The sequence below is a fragment of the Cyanistes caeruleus genome, chromosome 2 (assembly GCF_971803275.1).
Source record: "Cyanistes caeruleus chromosome 2, bCyaCae1.hap1.1, whole genome shotgun sequence".
NCBI classification, from domain to species: Eukaryota; Metazoa; Chordata; class Aves; order Passeriformes; family Paridae; genus Cyanistes; species Cyanistes caeruleus.
This window is the reverse complement of record NC_141702.1, coordinates 103,721,434-103,739,882: the sequence shown is the minus strand read 5'-3', so window position 1 is coordinate 103,739,882 and position 18,449 is coordinate 103,721,434. Positions and strand designations below refer to the sequence as shown.

The 18,449-nt window shown below is 43.2% G+C and overlaps 1 protein-coding gene across 3 annotated transcripts in view; it reads right to left on the bottom strand.

Moving 5' to 3' along the window:
* COQ8A (coenzyme Q8A) overlaps positions 1-18,449 on the bottom strand; it is a 43,440-nt gene that overhangs the window by 14,436 nt on the left and 10,555 nt on the right. For 2 of the 3 annotated variants that reach the window (XM_086870804.1, XM_086870822.1), the window contains exons 2-5: positions 17,120-17,314; positions 14,523-14,933; positions 13,486-13,552; positions 5,646-5,720 (exon numbers count right to left, since the gene is read on the bottom strand). In XM_086870804.1, the coding sequence (XP_086726930.1) occupies positions 5,646-5,720; positions 13,486-13,552; positions 14,523-14,933; positions 17,120-17,296 (730 nt within the window). In that variant the 5' untranslated portion in view covers positions 17,297-17,314. The remainder of the gene's footprint in view (positions 1-5,645; positions 5,721-13,485; positions 13,553-14,522; positions 14,934-17,119; positions 17,315-18,449) is intronic. The other variant, XM_086870814.1, reaches the window with a different exon arrangement.

Genomic DNA, 18,449 nt, shown 5'->3' with positions numbered 1-18,449 from the left:
CCAGTAGAGCAGGGACAGAGGGGGCAGGCAGACACCCACCCACCTCTCTGCTGAGGCTGTAGATCAGCTCCTGCTGACAGAGAGCCAAGGAGGAGGAAGGTCAGGCCTTGCAGCCAGGCTGCAGACCTCACAGCTAATATGTTCATCTTGCAGCTACATCTTTTTTTGACTACTTTAGAGGAACAGAGGACAGAGCAGCTAAAGCCCTATAAACAATAGGCAGTGCCCAAAAAGGCCACAGCAGATGAAAACAGCCTGGGAGATCTCAGCCAGCAGATGGAAATTATTGGTGTGTCGTGTGCTGACTAGAATAGCCAGAGATCCTCTCCATCTCCTAGTAGCTCTCAGGAAGGTACACAGGGGGACTCAGACTGGCTAAGGGACAGAAGAAATAACAGAGACAGACTGAAGTAGCTGCTGTCTAAACTCTGGTCACAATTAGGTACCATTTTCTTGAGGTGCCAAGCATGTTATTGATCTGACAGACACCCTTCAGTTCCTGCAAGCAGCTGGATTGCTTACAGACCTTCCCTGCAGAAATGATTCCACAGAACTCTCCACAGGCAGAGCACAGATGTGTCAGGCACAGGCTGCTCTGCTGCCCTTCATCCCCACTCTTTCATTTGTTCTGTGGGATAGCAGCAAGATGGCACTGCATCTGGGACATCTCTCTCTACAAACCCCTGTCCTAAGTGAAGGATGTACACGAAAATGGGGATAAAAACACCAGGAGTACACAGGACAGCCATCCTGCTCTTCAGAGCAAGATATGGAAAAGTAGGACAGGTTGAGAATTCACTATTTCCAGCACATTGCAATCCTTGGAGCACATTTTGCTCTGGATAATGGATGTAGTAAGGAGACTTAGAGACTGAACAGATAGAGTTACCCAGGGAAGAAAGATCTGGCTTTGCACAATTGAAAAGCTGTCTCTCAAGTGTCCTATCAGGAAAGTTGTGTCCTTAGCAATGATGAGGCAAATCCCTGTATGAGATGACACACAAGACGTAGTGAAAATACTGAACCAAAGTTGTATATTCCTTCACACCTCTGCACACAAAAACATCCTCCTTTGAGTCAGCAGCAGAATAAAGGGGTTAGTTAATGATTAAAGCCACATCCAGAAGCCAGTGAACTCTGACAATTTTAACTCTTATTAGAAAAAGAGTCAAACACAGGCAGTCCCAAATCCTCTTCTGGCCAGCTTCTCACTGAAGTTAAGCCTCCAGGGGCAATACCTGATCACCAGGCAGCCCAACAGCACGGGAGCAGCTCTTGCTTATGTACTTTGCTACAAGTGTGCATGAACAAGAAGGTGACCTGGAAGCAAGAGTGAAAAGCAGTACTGTGTCAATGGCAAACAGAGAGAAAACAGACACAGGCTTCCAAGGCTGGGTGAAAAGGGAGTGGGGACAAAACCTACCACAAGTTCATGAAAAAAATAAACCAATTTTCAGTGAGTTAACATTTTACCCAAAGATGGCTGGCACCTTTTGGTGTCTCACATTATTTCCTCCCCATCTTCAGTTCACTAATAGGTTTCACCTATTTCACCAGAGAAAGAAAAAAAGGCAAATAGAAGTCACATATGAGCTGTGGCAACATGGTCACCTCAGAAATTAAGGCTCCTGAAGCTACAGTGCCTGGGCCTGCGAGTTCTTCCACAGAACAGGCAGCAAGCAGACACTCTCACTAGTACTTGACCCACTTGTATTTTTTTTCCTTTCCAAACCTGTGTGCAACTCACTGCTGCATCACTCCTTTTCCAACTTCTTTGCCAGTCGCAAATGGAGAACTAGTGACTGGACTTTGTATTTGTTGTAGAACAATCTGCCACAAAAACTTTGGGGCTTGGGAATACTCAAGAACATGGCCTAAGCACTTGAGACTGACAACCCAAGGATATTGCATTACTGCCTTTCATAAGAAAATCCCTCTGTTCAAATCCAGGCCAAGTGCCAGCCTGTCAGGGCTCTGTCCAGCCTGGTATTTGTGCAGTGCCTGAAGAACTGCCCAGGACAGACCATTAATAAGTGACAAAGTTGTCCTTGAACCCAGAGTATCTATACTTGTATCAGCAGCTGTTTATTTGGGCACTCTCATTTTAATTCCTGGGAACTTATTCTATTTTCCCATTCCCACCCTGTGTGGGCCTTATTCTGTATTTACATACACACTTTAAATACTGAGGCTGCCATCAAGGTCACCAGTGACAGAGGAGGTTATCAGTCTACCAGGAAAATTCAAACTGGAAATCAAGACAGTCATCCTCTTTTTAACAAAACAAGAAGAGCCAAACCACTTAAAGGTGGAAGCATTAGGGTCTTAAGCACTTAAAAAACACAAAAAACCCCAAACAAACACAAAAAACCCACAAAAAACCACAACAATAACAACCAAAAACAAAAACCAAAAAAAACCAACACCTTGCACCCACTTACAAGAATTTGGCAGCGGAGTTAATTTACATCCAGGACATCAGGCTTGGATGGAAAAGGAAGAAATTCACCAATTCTTGCACCAGATATATTTGTTCTAGGCTAAGTCCCTGAAGAAGTGAATTGTTTATGGAAACAGAGACAATCCAAAGTAGGGAGAGACGGGTCCTGTGGCTACTAAACAAGGATGAGGAAGCCAAGCAGAAAAAAACAGATCAGAACGTGCAGAAGAATAGGAATTTTCAGTCCCTCTGATAACAGCAATGGAAAGAAGAAGCACAAGCTGTGCTATCAGGATCATGTGTAGCTCAGGAGTGTGGCTAAGGGGTTGGGACTCAAGGACCAGTGTTTCTAATTCCATTTTAGAGGTGTGAAGACAGTTTAGTTTGTACTAACTAGGCAAGAGGAGGGAAACCAAGAGAAAGCCCTTCCTCATTACTCCTGGATGCCAGTGAGAGAGTGAAATGCCTCGGCATGCCTTTGGGCATACACACACATCCCACTTGTTTAAGTCTCAAGTGCCAAAAAGTTACTATTAATATTGCAGCAATAGGGAGAGAAACTACATTCTCCAGCAGCTTCCCAGGAACAGGACAATATGTAATTCTCAAGAGACAGGTCTCAGCTCAAACTCATGGTGCTGGCAGCCATAAAACTTGGGGATAAATGCCTCAAGTTGAAATCAGGAAAGGGATGCAGAGGTATTTTTGAAGAAATGTAGAGGTACTTATGTAATGAGATTTCCCCCAGGAATAGCTCAGGCTGATAATGTCAGAAAAACAGTAAGAAAATGGAATCTTGGACTCCCACTGTGTACCTGTCCTCTGCAGGAGCAGAGCCCATGGACAGAGCTCTCATTCCTGGAGCCTTACCCACCACTCTAAAATACTGTGGAAAACACATGCAAGGACACTAGCTAGAGGCTGTAGCTGAGTCACCTGGAAGTCTTCCTGTGTCTTTGGCCTGAGAAGCTCCAGAAGAGTACAAAAGCTGCAGGTTTGTCACTTTTCCTTCACCTCCACACTTGCTCTTGCCATTCTCTGTTCCACTATAAATATTACTCTCCTTTACAGAACAACCACTGCTCCAAGATCTTATCTAAGCACACTTGACAGCAAGAGGGGAAGCAACAAGGAAAGACAAACAAACACCTAAAAATAAAAGCCAGGTCATTTTCTAATTCCCTGCCTAGAACTGAAGTTGACTGTTCTCATTGCCTTATTTTTTAACCAAGGTTTGTTCAAGAAAATCACTCTTCCCAAAGCAGGATTCAAGACTCTAAAGCAGGCTTCTGACAGAGAAAAATAGTAGTTTCCCCATCCAGAAGATTAAAGTCTAGAGGTGCAAATGCTTTATTGCAAAGAGAAAGTGTCTTCTGCCCTCTAAATAAATTTTTAAAAAAATAAAAGCAATCCTTTTCATGCTCTAAGAGAGAGGAACAAAGCTCATGTTATTCCCTCAAACTTCATAGCTCTGCAAGCTCATGTTTTCACTTGGGGTGTGCCCAATTAGAAAATACTCTGGCAAGCAGAAAAATACCAACAGTTGTGCAATTCTGTCTCTGTTAAAAGCAACACAAATCATCAGCTTCCAACAGGTATCAACAGCCTGTCAAACATCCCAAGTGCTGAAAGCAAAAAGCCTTCAAGGACTCTGCAGGAAGAGCTGTGTTTGCCTGAGTGCATGTTTTTAAATCAAAGCAAAGGAAACCCATCCATCCTCAAACATCTCAGGTCTTAGAGAGAAACAAGAACTCTTTGCCAAGGATCCTTTTTCTCTGCTGGGCTGCTCTGTATTACCTTGCTGTTAATATTTGCATCTTGGTATTCTAAATACAAGCAGAGTCCTGGGTCCTCCACAACCCCTTCCTCGTACTAAAGGGAATGTGTTTCATATTCTGAAGTGTTGTTTTATGGTTTGGGAATTTCTTTCAGTTGGGATTTTTTTTGTTCAGTTGCTTTGTTCTTTTGGTTTTCCCCACTCCAAATTTCTTCATTTTTCATCCACTCCAGTACCTCCTAAAACAGAGATTCAATTTCCATCCTTCTTCCACAACCAAAGATGACCAAGGCGAAGACAGAAACTGGCTTTGTAGCAGAATACTACCAGCCACAAAGTAGAATTAAAAGGACCCAACAAATGTCATTATCTGAAAGTAATGCTTCTGAACCAGGAACAATTTGACTTCCATTTTTACTTCCAGGTACAAGTACTTCAACCTTTCATCAGCTCCCTCCAGTCACTGGAAGTAACCTAAACACACAATCATACCAGTCAAACCAGAGAGACCAGCTGAAGACAAAACAGCCCACACCAACTGTAACAGACCTTGACATTTTGCAGTATTCCACCAAAGCTTTTCCTGGATAACAAACAAGTGAATGGAACCATAAACTTTGGAGTAATCTCATGTTTTGTGGATAACACCTGAATTTTCTATGCCCTAAACCACTCACCCACACACCCTCCACAACATTTTACCAACACATATGCTTAGAAGAAAGCCACCATGACACTGTCAAGTACAACTTAGAAACATTTTACCACCAACTTCAAATAAGCTGGAAAGAGGATCAGGCCAATTTGCACAGCACAGCCTTTTGCATGTTATCAGAGTCCTTTAGAAGTCAGCAAAAGACAGATATTGGAAATAAATAATTTCCATTTAATAGGAGCATAAAGCACTTTGTCTCTCTTATAAGGAAGCAGCCATCCTCCAAGTTCCTCCTAGGCAGAACATCCTTTAATTTCAAACACAACATCCTTTAATTGCAACCACTAACAAAACTTTCAGACACACAGGCTCATCTTAAGTTTCTGTACCAACAGAACTGCATGGTTTCACTGAACAGTTCAAAAACAATTGTTAAGTCAAGACAGTCCAAGAATGGGTATAGGGGTAGTATTCAACCTCAGGGTTGGCTATGGGAAAATAAAGCTGTACAAATTGTGCTGGCACAAACCCATCCTCTGGTATATTCCTCTGGCCTCTGTCTATGTAGTGAGGCTGTGGTGTACTGAGATGGGAGAAGAGCCAAGAGATGAAGAATAATATTGAAAATAAAGGAACTACCTATACCCCCTATTATTCGGTCTCACTACCCAGCCTCCAAAAGAATACAAATCTTGCAAATGCAGCTGAACTGTGTCTGGGGATGAAATAAGGAGGAGAAAAAAAGAAAATGGAAAGACATTGAAAGGGCTTACCACTGCGTTCCTCAGGTCTAAGGCTCTTCTTCGCCACTTCAGCCAGCGCGCCAATGCCAAGACCAACAGCTAGCCCTTTAAAATAAGAAGAAAAAGACTCAAGTCAGAATGAAAAAAACCTTCCAAGCCACATACAGAAGCATTTTTGTTATTTAACATTAAGCCATAGATCCAAATGCACAACAGCTCTATCAGAACACCCTGGCTTTTGCAATGGAGTCATCTTCACTCAACGCTGAAGAGTTTTCTCCTGTACTTCTTCAGCCCAGCATGCCAGCCAGGAATCACAGGCTAGGCCAGTCTGGGACATCTGGCTTTTATAAAACATGTCACAAGTGTTACTCAGAGTTTTGTGCTCTGGCTAATCTCCTGCTGTATACTGAAATCATGGAGTTTAAAAAAAGAAAAAAAAGAAGCCAAAACGCTCACAAATATGGTTCTCAAAGTACAACTCTCAGGAAGGAACAGAATCCTTCTCACTCCCCACCATGCCACAACAGCAGGAGGAAAAACCGTATTTAGGATGAAGCCACTGCCAACAGAGTGTAAAGTTTTGCAACCGTGCTGCCTAAGCATTAGGTTTAATTGTGCTCATTAGCTGCCTCTTCCTTCCATGTGCTCATTTACTGTGATGAACAGAAACATTTTTCCCTGAGGCTCACCTTACACCAGCAGTGTTGCAACCTGCAGTCCCAAGGAGCTGGGGAGTAATCCCACACAGCAACAGCAAGACCAGGAGACAAAACATCAGCACTCCACATTCACTATCACTCTGGCAAGCAGTGAATTCCAGGGTGCTGTTTCACAGCCACAGGTTAAGCTACAACTACAAAAGCAGCCGTTATCTGCCTCCGCTAACCAGAGCAAAGGCACCGAAGATTAAATGAGGCACAGATCTAATCATGCAGCAATCCATACTACCAAAGGTCTCACTGCCTTCCCAATATCAAAATATTTATTTTTCTGGATAATAAATGATATGGCAGGCAGAACAGATGGTGCTGCCCCACATCTCCTCAACAGCGGTGCATCCCACTGTGCCATACTCCCACACTGCTGACAGTACTGGGTGCACCTGCCTTCCAAGCACCCCAAGCCCTCCCCAAGGCACTACTGGAAAACTTCCCAGGTAAAACAATTAGGGAACAAAGTCAGCACAATGAAGGAAGCAGAGCTGTCCAGCACATGGCATTTTGCACGTGTGCAGGAAGAACCACATGCACAAGTTTTGTAGACTCAAGTGAGAAAGCCTGGCCACAAACTAAGTGATCCTCAACCTGCACTGAAGTTTTTCCTCTCTCCTAAAAATCAGTCAATTACAAGCTCCCCTCACCCAGTACAATTTCAGGCTTGTATAGTTTTCCTGCTTCATAAATAGCACCACTTTCAGTCTTACAGACTACATGCACTGGGACCAGAAAATCCTGCAGAAGGTGAAGCACAGGAGGCATCTGTGACATTACAAGGTGGCTGGGGTTTGGGTTTTTAGTTGGTTTTACGGGGGGGGTTTGTGGGATGGCTTTTGTTTGGGGTTTAGTTTGGTTTTGGATTTTTTTAGTTTTTCTATATTTTCTGCGAGCAACTACAGAGCTACAACTATGGAGTTGTAGCACTGAAGTTTGATGTTAGTAACTAACTTGTGCAGACCCTTCAATTGTGCCAAATCATGCATCACCAAGGAGCAAGAGTTTTGCACTAGAAATCCAGATATTATTGGCTAAACAAAGTGAGAAAAATACCCCTAGGCTTAGCAGGAAAAAAGCTAAAAGGCTTTTCAAACACAGCATAAACACCTACTAAAATGCTGATATGCGATCATTTCCAATCAGATCCCACATGCAAGATGATAACCTGGAGCAAGGCAGTACCAAGAGTCACACAGGAAGCCAATAAAGACATATCTCAACAAGAAGATGTGATTTTCTAGACTAAACACCACATACAGAACATTTCTGTTGGCCTTGATCCCACTTTCACCAAACAATGCTCCCCACCACAAATCAGCTTGGTTATTACCAGAGCTAGACTTAACTGACTGGCAGTAACTGGTTTCAAATTAAAAACATCACATTGTCTTCTAAAGGCTCTATGTTCAATGTCTAAAATTAAAAACTACCAGACCTACAGCCTGGACATAAAATAAAGTATATCTGAAGTTTCTAATCTGTTCATCATTAAGACACAAACCACTTCTAAGGTAAATGAAAGACTAGGAACCAGATTCTACTCTATCTTCCAGAATAAAGCTGGAGAGGTTACAGCTTGTTTAAAAGCAGCTTGGGTTTACATCAGTGTGGGCAAGATCAGACTACAAATAAACGTGTTGTGCACCTTCCCTCTCATGAATGTGCACAGCTGAGCATCTGCACTAATACCGTAGACTGCACCAGAAAAAGAGCTGCTTTTTCAATAGGTGCTCTTACAGTTTCCTCACTGCTCCACTATCCAGTTTCCAAAAAAATAAATTCCAATTGCCAGTCAACAACAGTTTCAAATAAACTAAAGTCAGGCAAAAACAAGTCCATGCTTAAACAGTGCTAAGCTTTAAAGATCTGAAGTTTATGCAAAGGCTTCAAGCATCTTCAACCTATAATCACAGTGTTTGCTGCTGCTTAGCAGTCAAGCTTGCAAAAAAGGAGAACGTAAGGGTGGATGTTTGGGGTTAAAGTGTTTGCCCTCCCAAGTAACCACTACAGATGCTGAGGTCCTGCTTCCCAGGAAATACCTGGACATCTGTCTGCCAGTAGGGAGTCGTGAATGAACTCTTATAGTGGCTTTGCTTGAACATGGAGCCTTCTTTACTTCCTCTCTTAAACTCTTTATCTCAGCTTCCAAGTTTTCTCCTTTTTGCTTTTTCCTATTCCTTCCTGCAGTGGGAGGAAATGAGTAAGCAGCTATATGGGTCTTAGCTGCTGCTGCTCATCTGTTACCAGGAACAAGTCACCCTTCCAAAGAACCTGCAGTGCTACAAAAGCACTGTCCTCCTCTGGGCCCCTAATCTACTTGCACAGATCACTCCTGATGTTCTTTACTTTCCTTGTCTGCAAGACGTGTATTTCCTCCAAGATTAATCATTTTGGGACAGTTCTCAGAACTGTTCAACAGCCATTGTTCAGCACCTTGAAAAACTAATATCCTCACATACCTATATAAAGTCATTCTGCATTTTGCACTTCATGCAGATTATTTCAGCCCTGGAAAATGCCATCTGGTTCTATACCAGCAGAGTGGCTCTTAGAATATTTTCCAGGCACCTGCAGCATCTGGTACACTTCAAGCCAAGCCTATCAAGAGATGATCTGGAACCAGTTTTGTTCAGGAAGAAACCTCTTGCTCAGCAACTGACATAACAGAACAAACAGGAGCTGAATGGGCTGTTATCACTTTGATCAGCCTGCCAAGCACAGGGAAAGGACAAGCACAAGCAGGACCCTCCCCTGGAGCAGCCTGTGCCCTGGTTTTGGTCACGTAAAACACCACAATTGCCACACAGCACACCCTGAAGGCTCCTCAGCTGAACAGGGCAGTGAAAAATATAATGAAAAGCTCATGGGTCAACATAAGAACAGGGAGATCACTCAGCAATCACCATCACAGGCAAAACAGATTGGACCTTGGGAAATTAGTTCAATTTATTACCAATCAAATGAGAGTAGGATAATGAGAAATTAATACTAAACCATGTAAGACATTCCTCCTACTCCTCCCTTTTTCCTGAGTTGAACTTTACTCCTGAATTCTCTCCCTCCTTCCCTTCCCCAGCAAGACAGGGGGATGGGGATTGTTGTAACATTCAGTCCACCACACGTTGTTTCTGCTGCTCCTTCCTCCTCAGGGAGAGGACTCCTCACACTTTTCCCCTGCTCCAGTGTGGGGTTGCTCCCACAGCAGTTCTCCACAAACTTCTCCAATATGAGTCCTTTCCATGGACTGCAGTTCTTCACACGCTTCCCCAGCACAGCCCCTTCCACAAGGTGCAACCCTTCAGGAACAAGCTGCTCCAGCACAGGCCCACGGCAGGGTCACAAGTCCTGCCAGCAAACCTGTTCCAGTATGGGCTTCACACAGCTTTCTTCAAGCATTCATCTCTTCTACTGTGGGCTCCTCCAAGGGCTGCAGGTGGAACTCTGCTCCATTGTGGCCCTCTATGAGCTGCAGGGGCACAGCTGCCTCACCATGGCCTTCACCACAGGCTGCCAGAGAACCTCAGCTCCAGCATCTGGAGCACCTTCTCCACCTTCTTCCCTGACCTTGGTGTCTGCAGGGCTGTTTCTCTCACTCCCCTCTCCAGCTGCAATTGTGCAGGCTTTTTCCCCTTAACTTTTATCCCAGAGGTGCAGCCACCATCACTGACGGCCTTGGCTTGGAGCCATCTTGGAGATGGATATGGGGGAAGTTTTTGGCAGCTTGTCACAGAAGCTACCACCAAACCCTTGAAAAGCAAACCCAATACACTCACTTGCCACTCACATAACAATCTGAGTCCTGCAGCCGTCAGGCCTGTATATATTTTACTAACATACCTCAACACACTAGGTTTTTGCTTTTTTTGCTTCAAAATTGTTAAAATCACATTAAATCTAGACTTCACCACAAGCTTCCTGAATTTTCTTTATTGCAAAAGAACCTTATTAAATCATTAAAATAATAAACTTAGAAACCAGGAATATGATTAAGGGAGACAGGAACAGCTTAGAAAAGTCAAATAAGGCAAGGAAGGGAGAATGGAAATAAAAAAAAACAAAACCAAGAACTGAGTAGATGGAACTGATGAACTATCAGGCTACAAAACAAGCATGGAACAAAAAAACTGCAGAAAAAAGTCTGTTTTGTCAATTACAATCCTGGGAAGAACAAATAAATAAAAGCAAGGATGCTATTTAGTATTATAAACACCTCTACTAGCAGTGACTCCGGCTGCTTCAAGAAGCATACAAAAATACATAAAAATGACTAAGAAGTTCAATAGAGGAACTTGTGCTGATCACGGAGCAATATTAGCTCAGCATTACATCCAAGTGTTGGAAAACATCAGTGTTTCCAGTAAAATGTTCTTTGCCCACAGAAGCCAGGCAAACTCAGCAGTCCAAGTATTTTTGCCTCCTGTTGCTAATTTGTCCATCACCCACCAGCGTGTCCTGACATCACAGCTGAGACACAGCTGAACACTCCCTATAACACTGGAGGGGACAAAAGAAAACATGCAAAGACAGAAGGAGGAATGGGATCATGCCAATAGCATGGGGATTCAGCTGTCTGGACCCCAGGAACAGTTATATGAACTCTGTTTTTGACCTACTCAACATCACTCCATCTTATCCAACCTGTTCTAATACAGAAATAAAGGGGGGAAGTGTGTTTTATTAAAAAAACAAAACAAACAAACAAAAAACCAAAACAAACAAACTAACAAAAAAGAGTTAAAATAAGAAATAATCAAATGCTAGTTTGATTGGTGTGGAGATTGTAGGAGAAGAATTCACCTCAACCATTTTATTTCCCAGAATGATTTCTTGGGGTCTTCAAATGGAGATGGCATCCAAAATACACAAGAAAATTCCTGCACAAAAAGTTTACTTGCTTTAAGCTATATTCCCTCACAGATACAGAGCAGCCTCCTGCCCTTAATTATTTTTAAGGCAATGTAAAAAGCCAGGCAGTAGAGCAGGAAATAATTTACTCTGCAATATTCTTCATCCTCCCCTATTCAACCTTGCCTTGAACACTTCCAGTAATGAGGCATCCCCAGCTTCTCTGGGCAGGCTGTGCCAGTGCCTTGCCACCCTCTGAATAAAGGATTTTTTCCTAACAACTAATCTGAGCCTATCCTCTGTCAGTTTAAAGCCATTATGTCTCGTCCTGTTACCACAGGCCCTTGTAAGAAGTCCCAAAATATTACCAGTGGATATCTTTAACTGAAATAAACTACCTATAGACCACATCTGTTGTTTGCTAAGCCACTGACAGTACAGACAGTACTGTTTATCTTTGCTGCTGCAAATTAAAATTCAGAGGGAAAGATAAGCAAAGAATGCTAACAAGAGATTGCAGAGACCAGAAAATCTGAGCAATTTCTGCTGAAGAATTTTCCCCCAGAAGCCCTCTAAAAGCAAGCACTCTTTAAAAAAGCCATTTTAATCATATAAAGTAGACAACTGGAGGAGAGTAGCAACACAAAAAAAAATAAATGACACACAGATGTCTGGAGATGCTGCTTATAAACAATCTTTCTTTCCTACTCTCCCTTAGTGGTTTTGGTCTAATGGCGCTGTTTGTTTTGGTTTTTACCTTGAGGTTAGGAGAAGACAGGTTATACTTCCCCTGGAGTTAGCCTTCCCTCACACAACAGCCTTGGGTGCCAAAAGCTGGAACATAAACCAACAGCACCAGAACCCAAAGTTCACAGAAAATTTGGTCATCTGCCACTCCAGATCCACCAGCTGTCAGCAAGCAGCAGCAGATGAACTCAAAAGGGGACAGCCAAAAGTGCTGTGATACTTCTTATAACGTTCAAGGCTAGATTAGAATGGAGACCTGTGTGCTACTAGAACTTAAGAACATAGTCAAGTGAGTTTTAAAGTAATGTCTTGTTACTCCAAAAAGCAGATCACGAACCCTGCTTTCCCTAAAGGAATACTAAGCATGCTGTGAAGTCAGAGCGCCTGCAATAGACTACAGTGTTAAAGAGATCTGACAAGCATCAAAAACCACTAAATTCACTTGCTGTTTATTCCTGCACTATATAGGATGAGCCCCTGCCCCACCTCCTCCTAGTGTGCATATTAGTCTGACAAAAGGACACACAGGGAAAGAATATATTTTTTTATATAATAGTTGATTTGAATTACATTTGACAGGTTATTTTTCTTTCTTCTGGGATCTGTAACACAAGAATGTCGACTTTGTACATGTGCTTCTCTATCAAATTTTGTGGAAGAGAATCACAAGAGCCACACAAGAGACTGTTCTCAACTTAGACAGGCCACTATCATCTCAAAATAGTCACAAAAAATCCCAACCACAGCAAGAGAGAGCCCTTATCCAATGATTAGCTACATAGCACTAGCTGTGTTCGCCTCCCCACCTGCAATACTGTGATCCCTTTTTCCTCAGGAACATGTTAAATTATTTGATGACTTTAGATACAAGACATTTAATATGCATCATCTGTCAATATCACTTAAGCTAGTTAGCTGCTTTTTGATATAATAAGTCCCATTCTGCATGTAAAATTCATTTAGATTTCAGCTAGCTTGATTTTACAAGCTCAGAATTTCCATCCTTCCTGGAAGAAAACAGCCATTGCTTGTAGACCAAGTAAATCAAACCTTGACTATTATCTCTCCATGCTCAAAAAGGGATACCAGTAGGATATGTTTTATATTTAAATACTGTTCAGAGAAGTAGCAAGGGTAAGGTTGGGAAAAGATTACTTAAAATAACAGCTGCTCCAGCTGTCTCTGCTTGACATTAACAGCAAACTGTAAGGACTGAGAGAGTTTCCTCAAAGTGCAATCACACGTGCAGGACAGGAGTATAAGCTGGGGAACAACCTGCACCTCAGTCTCCCATTAAAACAGCACAGCCCACATGGTGTGTGTCACCATGAAGATGTGCAGCTCTACTATGCACCCCCAAATCATCTGCCTCAAACTCTTAAGAGAGATGAAAAAGCCCAAATCAAGCACTGAGCTAAGCAAGCTGTCTGTGGGAAAGCACTTTCCTATTAGCCAGCTGAACTGGCAGAGAGAACCACCCAATGCTGCAGAGCAGGAGCCCTGTCACAGCATCATTAACCCATTAACCAAGCACCATGGCAAACATGGGAGTGCAAACTGACCTCCAAAGTTGGCGAGTCGGCCAATCCTGGTGACAGGAACCTTCCTTTCCCGGGCCCGCTCACTGAGCTGCAGTGGAGAGAGAGGGGAAAAACAAGAAATCCACAAATTAACTGGGCACATGGTCAGACACCTGCAAAGTCAGAGCACAAGCCAGAGCACCTGAACAAGTCCATACTGCAGAAAGCTTCCCTTGAACCCAAGCCTTGTATCTATTGGGAGATTTTTCAAGGGAATACTGTGCAGAATGGGCACATCATAAACTGAAACACACTGAGCAGAGGAGAGGACAAGAGGGTAGGAAAGACAGAAGAGCTGACAACCACATCTGGAAACCCCATTTGCACTTTCAACGCAGAAGCCCTTGTATTTTGAACTTGGAGAAGCTGTACAATGCTAACCCAAACTCCCTTCTATGCATGGAATTAGAACTCATGGAGGGTCATCAGAGTCACAGGACTGCAGACAGTTCCTCCACGCACAACAGTGGGAGTAGCCAAGTATACAGTTTCATCAAATATCCTGAGTGAGCCCACAGTGGCATCTGACACTGGATGGGGTGAAAGATGCACAAGGTCAGAGCAGATGACAAGTATCTGCACTTGTGAGTTCCGCTGTGAGTTCTGCACTCTCACTCAAGTGCATGAAGCAGTAAAGCAGCGATTGTGAGCCATGTTACTCTCCAATCTACTTATGCTCAGAGCAACACTGCCTCCACCTCTACAACTGCAAGATGCCACACAGGAAGCCACAGTCTCCACTGTGAGGAGCTTAAGTCAAATTCTAAGCCTATGTATACCTTTTTAATATCCTTTCACATCAGATTACCTGACAAAGAAGGAGCAAGTGTGAAAAGAGAGACTGAAAAGCTGTTGACAGAACAAATATCACAGGGTTAATGAGCACTGACACTTCCCTGTTTTGCCTCCAAAAATGGGAATAGCAGAAGAGGAAGAAATGAGAGAAACAGAACAAGGTGAGTAAGGACAATCCAGAATAGAAACCACAGCACTGAGAATCCTTAATTAAAACAACATACCATCTGTTTGTAGGGTTTCTGCCCTGAACCTGTTTTGGCCTGTCTGGCCTTATCAATATCTTCAGCTGTTAATCCACCAACAGAGGAATGGTCTTGGTGAAAAGCTCTGTTTTGTCCAAAGGCAGTAGCAAAAGGATTTCCAGGGTCCCTAATGCCTCCAAACAACCTTGCATCCATTTTGGGAGGGAAAGGCTTCTGACCCATGCCAGAATCTCCAGTCTCATCAACATTTCTAAAAGGTCCATTTGTTGTGTAGGAGTAAGCAGGGCCTTCAGCGCTGTGTTCCTGAGGCTTGCCAGGGGCAGTGGAGAAGTCCATTGGAGCATCCGATGGTTCTCGGGCTGAGAAGTCATAGTCTTTCCCAAAATCTTCAGCAAAGTCAGTAAAGTTCTCCTGCTGTTTGCCTAGTTCCTGCAAACAATAATTGAAATACTTTAATGAAAGATCTTAAATCTTGCTCCCTACCCACCTGTGGTCCTCAGAGATGAGCATGCAGCTAGGTGTCATGTCTCCACAGTAAGGAATTATAGAGACTTAGAGATTCTGGCACGGCAGACATTCATAGTAAGAGACAGGAAAGAAAGAGACACTGAGGATGCCTGGAATCCCTGGCACCTTTTAATCACCTTTTAACTCCACTGATAGGACAAATTCTTTAAGTTTCTCAAATATCCATAACTGGAGACACCTTGTTTTTACATACACTGCCAGAAAGGGTCACTAAATGTGGAGTTCACTAGAAGCAATGCACTGCTCAGAAACAACAGGTGATGTGAGCTGCAATATCACATAAGAATAAGATTGTTTTCCCTCCTCCCCTCCTGTTTTCAGTCACACGTGAGTACTTCCAAGCCCATAGTCACCTGAAGCAATACCACATACCTACTTACAGGCAGAGTAAGCTCAGCCTTTCACAGCCATGACACTACCAACTGCAAAACACATTCCATTATTCAACCGCTAAACTATGTGTTGTCATCCCAAAATAAATAAAATTCTGTGCCTGGAGCAAGGATAACAGCATCAGGCACAGCAACACTCCAGGCAAGCTTCTCCTGACACTTTTTTCTTTTTGGTCCTAACCTTGCAAAAGCTGCTCCACAAAGTCCAGATTTCCACTTTTCAGCCAAAAATAAATACATAAATAAAAATCAACAGCAGAGCATTATCTCCTGTTCATTTATTCCTTGACATATTCTAGTTACCTATCTCAGCAGCGGCAATACCATAAAATAACTGATGACTATTACAGGCTATCAACAGGATTTTAAATCCTGCTGTGGTCAGGCAAGAAGGCAGCATATTTCAGGCTCTTTGCTAAATGCTAATTAAATTTCCCTTCCTTAGAGAAAAAAACAGAACATGGTCTTTCCTGTTATTCAGCAGGTCTCATGCTATTCTGAACCTCAACATCACAGTGGGGGAGGAGAGAAATGTTTACAGATGGGGACTGTGGCCCACAATACTGACCAAGCAAGAAAGCCTCCTTACTTCCATACTTAAATTTTTAGAAACATGCCAGACAGCTAAAATCCTGTCACTTAATGTAAAAGACCTTCCTCTCTTCAAAACAGAAAATGTTGTATTTAGATTTCTTACTGAGTCCTGCTTTGGCAGCAACTTCTCTTGCAACCCACTTACAGGCTGCAGGACAAGTGTTCTGCCGTTGTGCTCACTGGGCTTCTCTTGTGCAAAGAAACATGCACAGAAACAGAAGAATATCGTCTATCTCCTCTTGGGTGCAATGACAAGACAAAGCACAATTCCCATAAACACACAGGTTAGTTCTACTGCAAGCTTAAATAGAACCAGAAAACACAGGCCCAGATTCTAGGACTGAAGTCACAGACTGCCACGACAGTCGAAGCTCACTGCATAAAAATCTTCAAAATCTCATTCATTAGTTTCTGCTTCAAAAATGATCATCTTAGCTACACACTCTTTCTAAAGGATCATCAGAGAGAACTGCCACAGATAAGCCCCTTGCTTTCAAAAGATGGCAGCACAGCAAATATGAAGCTCTAATAAATCTATCCCCATCTCTGATGAGAAAAGCTGCTGTCTGGCTTTCCTTATGTTCCTCATTTGAAAGCCAGTTCTGAAAATCCAGCCTGGGCTCTAAGTAGTGAACATGCAAACACCTGATCCCGAGACACTCTGAAAAAATATCTTGTGCACCAATTCTGCCAAGGAAGGAAGCAGCACTGAGATAAATCCAACGCACTCTGAAAGAGAGGTAAATCAATGCCTGGAGTTTAAAGGAGACTCTAAATAACAAAGCTGCTGACCAATCTTAAAAAGAGCTTGATCTTTGACAAGAGGAAATGAACAGAGCACTTTTCTTATTCAGCATGTCTTAAACACACAGTAATGGAAACATTAACATTCCCCTCCCATTCCTGTCCAAGCACCTTCCACACACCACAGATTCCAAAGAATTCCAGAGCATTTCGACATTACTATTATCAATCCTGCACTTCAGAACTGGGTTCTCATTCAAGATGCGAGTTCCCAGACACTCACACAACAAAACCAAAAGAGTATCTGTAGAAAAAGCAAAACATCAGACTAGACTGTGCACAAAGAGCTTTGCTTACCTGCACCTTCCCCAAGGCAGAACTGAACTGCTCCTCAGCAGTGGCCTGGAGAGTCTTTGCAATGGTGACTGCATCTCCCCCGAGGAGCACCTGCCGAAGCTGTCCTGCTTGGGTTTCCAGGATGGCTTTACTGAGCTTGGTCAAGCCCCTCATGACCATGATGGCATCACCCGCCATGCCTGATGTCTTTCTGCGCTGAAAGACAGTAAGGGAGAGGGAGCAGGGAGACAAGATGTCAAGAACAAGTTTGCAACAGGTTTCACATCCCCTAAGAGCTGACAGCATATTCCCAGCACATTTCTTCCTGCTTTGGCAAGCAGCCACCATGGGAACTTGTCTGCAGCACAGATAGCACCCAGGCCAGCCTGAGGGCCTAGTTAGCTGATCTTAGCAGGAAAAGAGAACTCTCCCTATTCTCACAAGTTAGGATAACTTTCCAGGACTCCATACAAATACCCAAGTTACCAAATTGACCAGGGCAAGCAAAGACAGGTAAATGTCAGTAAACACAGCAAAGACTGTCTTGATTCATCCCAGATGTTAGAAATAGATTAAAAACATTAGCATTTGACCTTTAATTATTATGGGGCCTTGGAATATGTTCTCAGGTCCTGATAGCACTGATCAAGTTCACTGTCATATTCCATTCCTGCCCTGGAGCTGTGCCTGCTCATTTGACAGCCAAATTTCTTCACTCCCACACCAATGATTAAGCTTTGACCCCTCTCCTTAGTCTGCTCCATAGTCTGTTCCATCCCCAGCTTGTAACTCATTCTGCTACTTTTAATTGGAAATTTAAGCATTCTCACAACATCTACCTACCACAGCATTTGCAACATGCTGCACTACAGTGAATTTTTGACTCAGCCGCCCTTCCTTTTCAAGGGGGTCCATCTCAGATTTGCAACAGCCTGTGCCATTTCAATGTCTTCAAATACAAACTGGGCACTGCAGGATGCAGAACAAAGCGTCTCTGATGAGTAATCCCCCTTAACTCCTTTGGCTCAGCCTAGAACCAGGCTCAGGCTCAGGATACTGGCTCTCCTACATCACTGTGGTCCATGTAAAAGAAATCCAGTGGCTGGGGTGCAAAACCATTTTGCAGGGGAGATTTTCACCTACTTATTTCACTCATCTGCTACACCTTTAAAGCACAGAATCACAGTTCCAGGACCGGCTCAGTTGCACATGTTCCCGTCTTTACAGACAAAGAGGCATGCAGCTGGAACAAGATGTTGACTAAGGTCCAACCTTGTCCATACAGCAGTCTCTGTAATGATTTGGGGAGAAAAAAATGTTCTGGCTTCAATAGGCACAGAGCACTAATCAA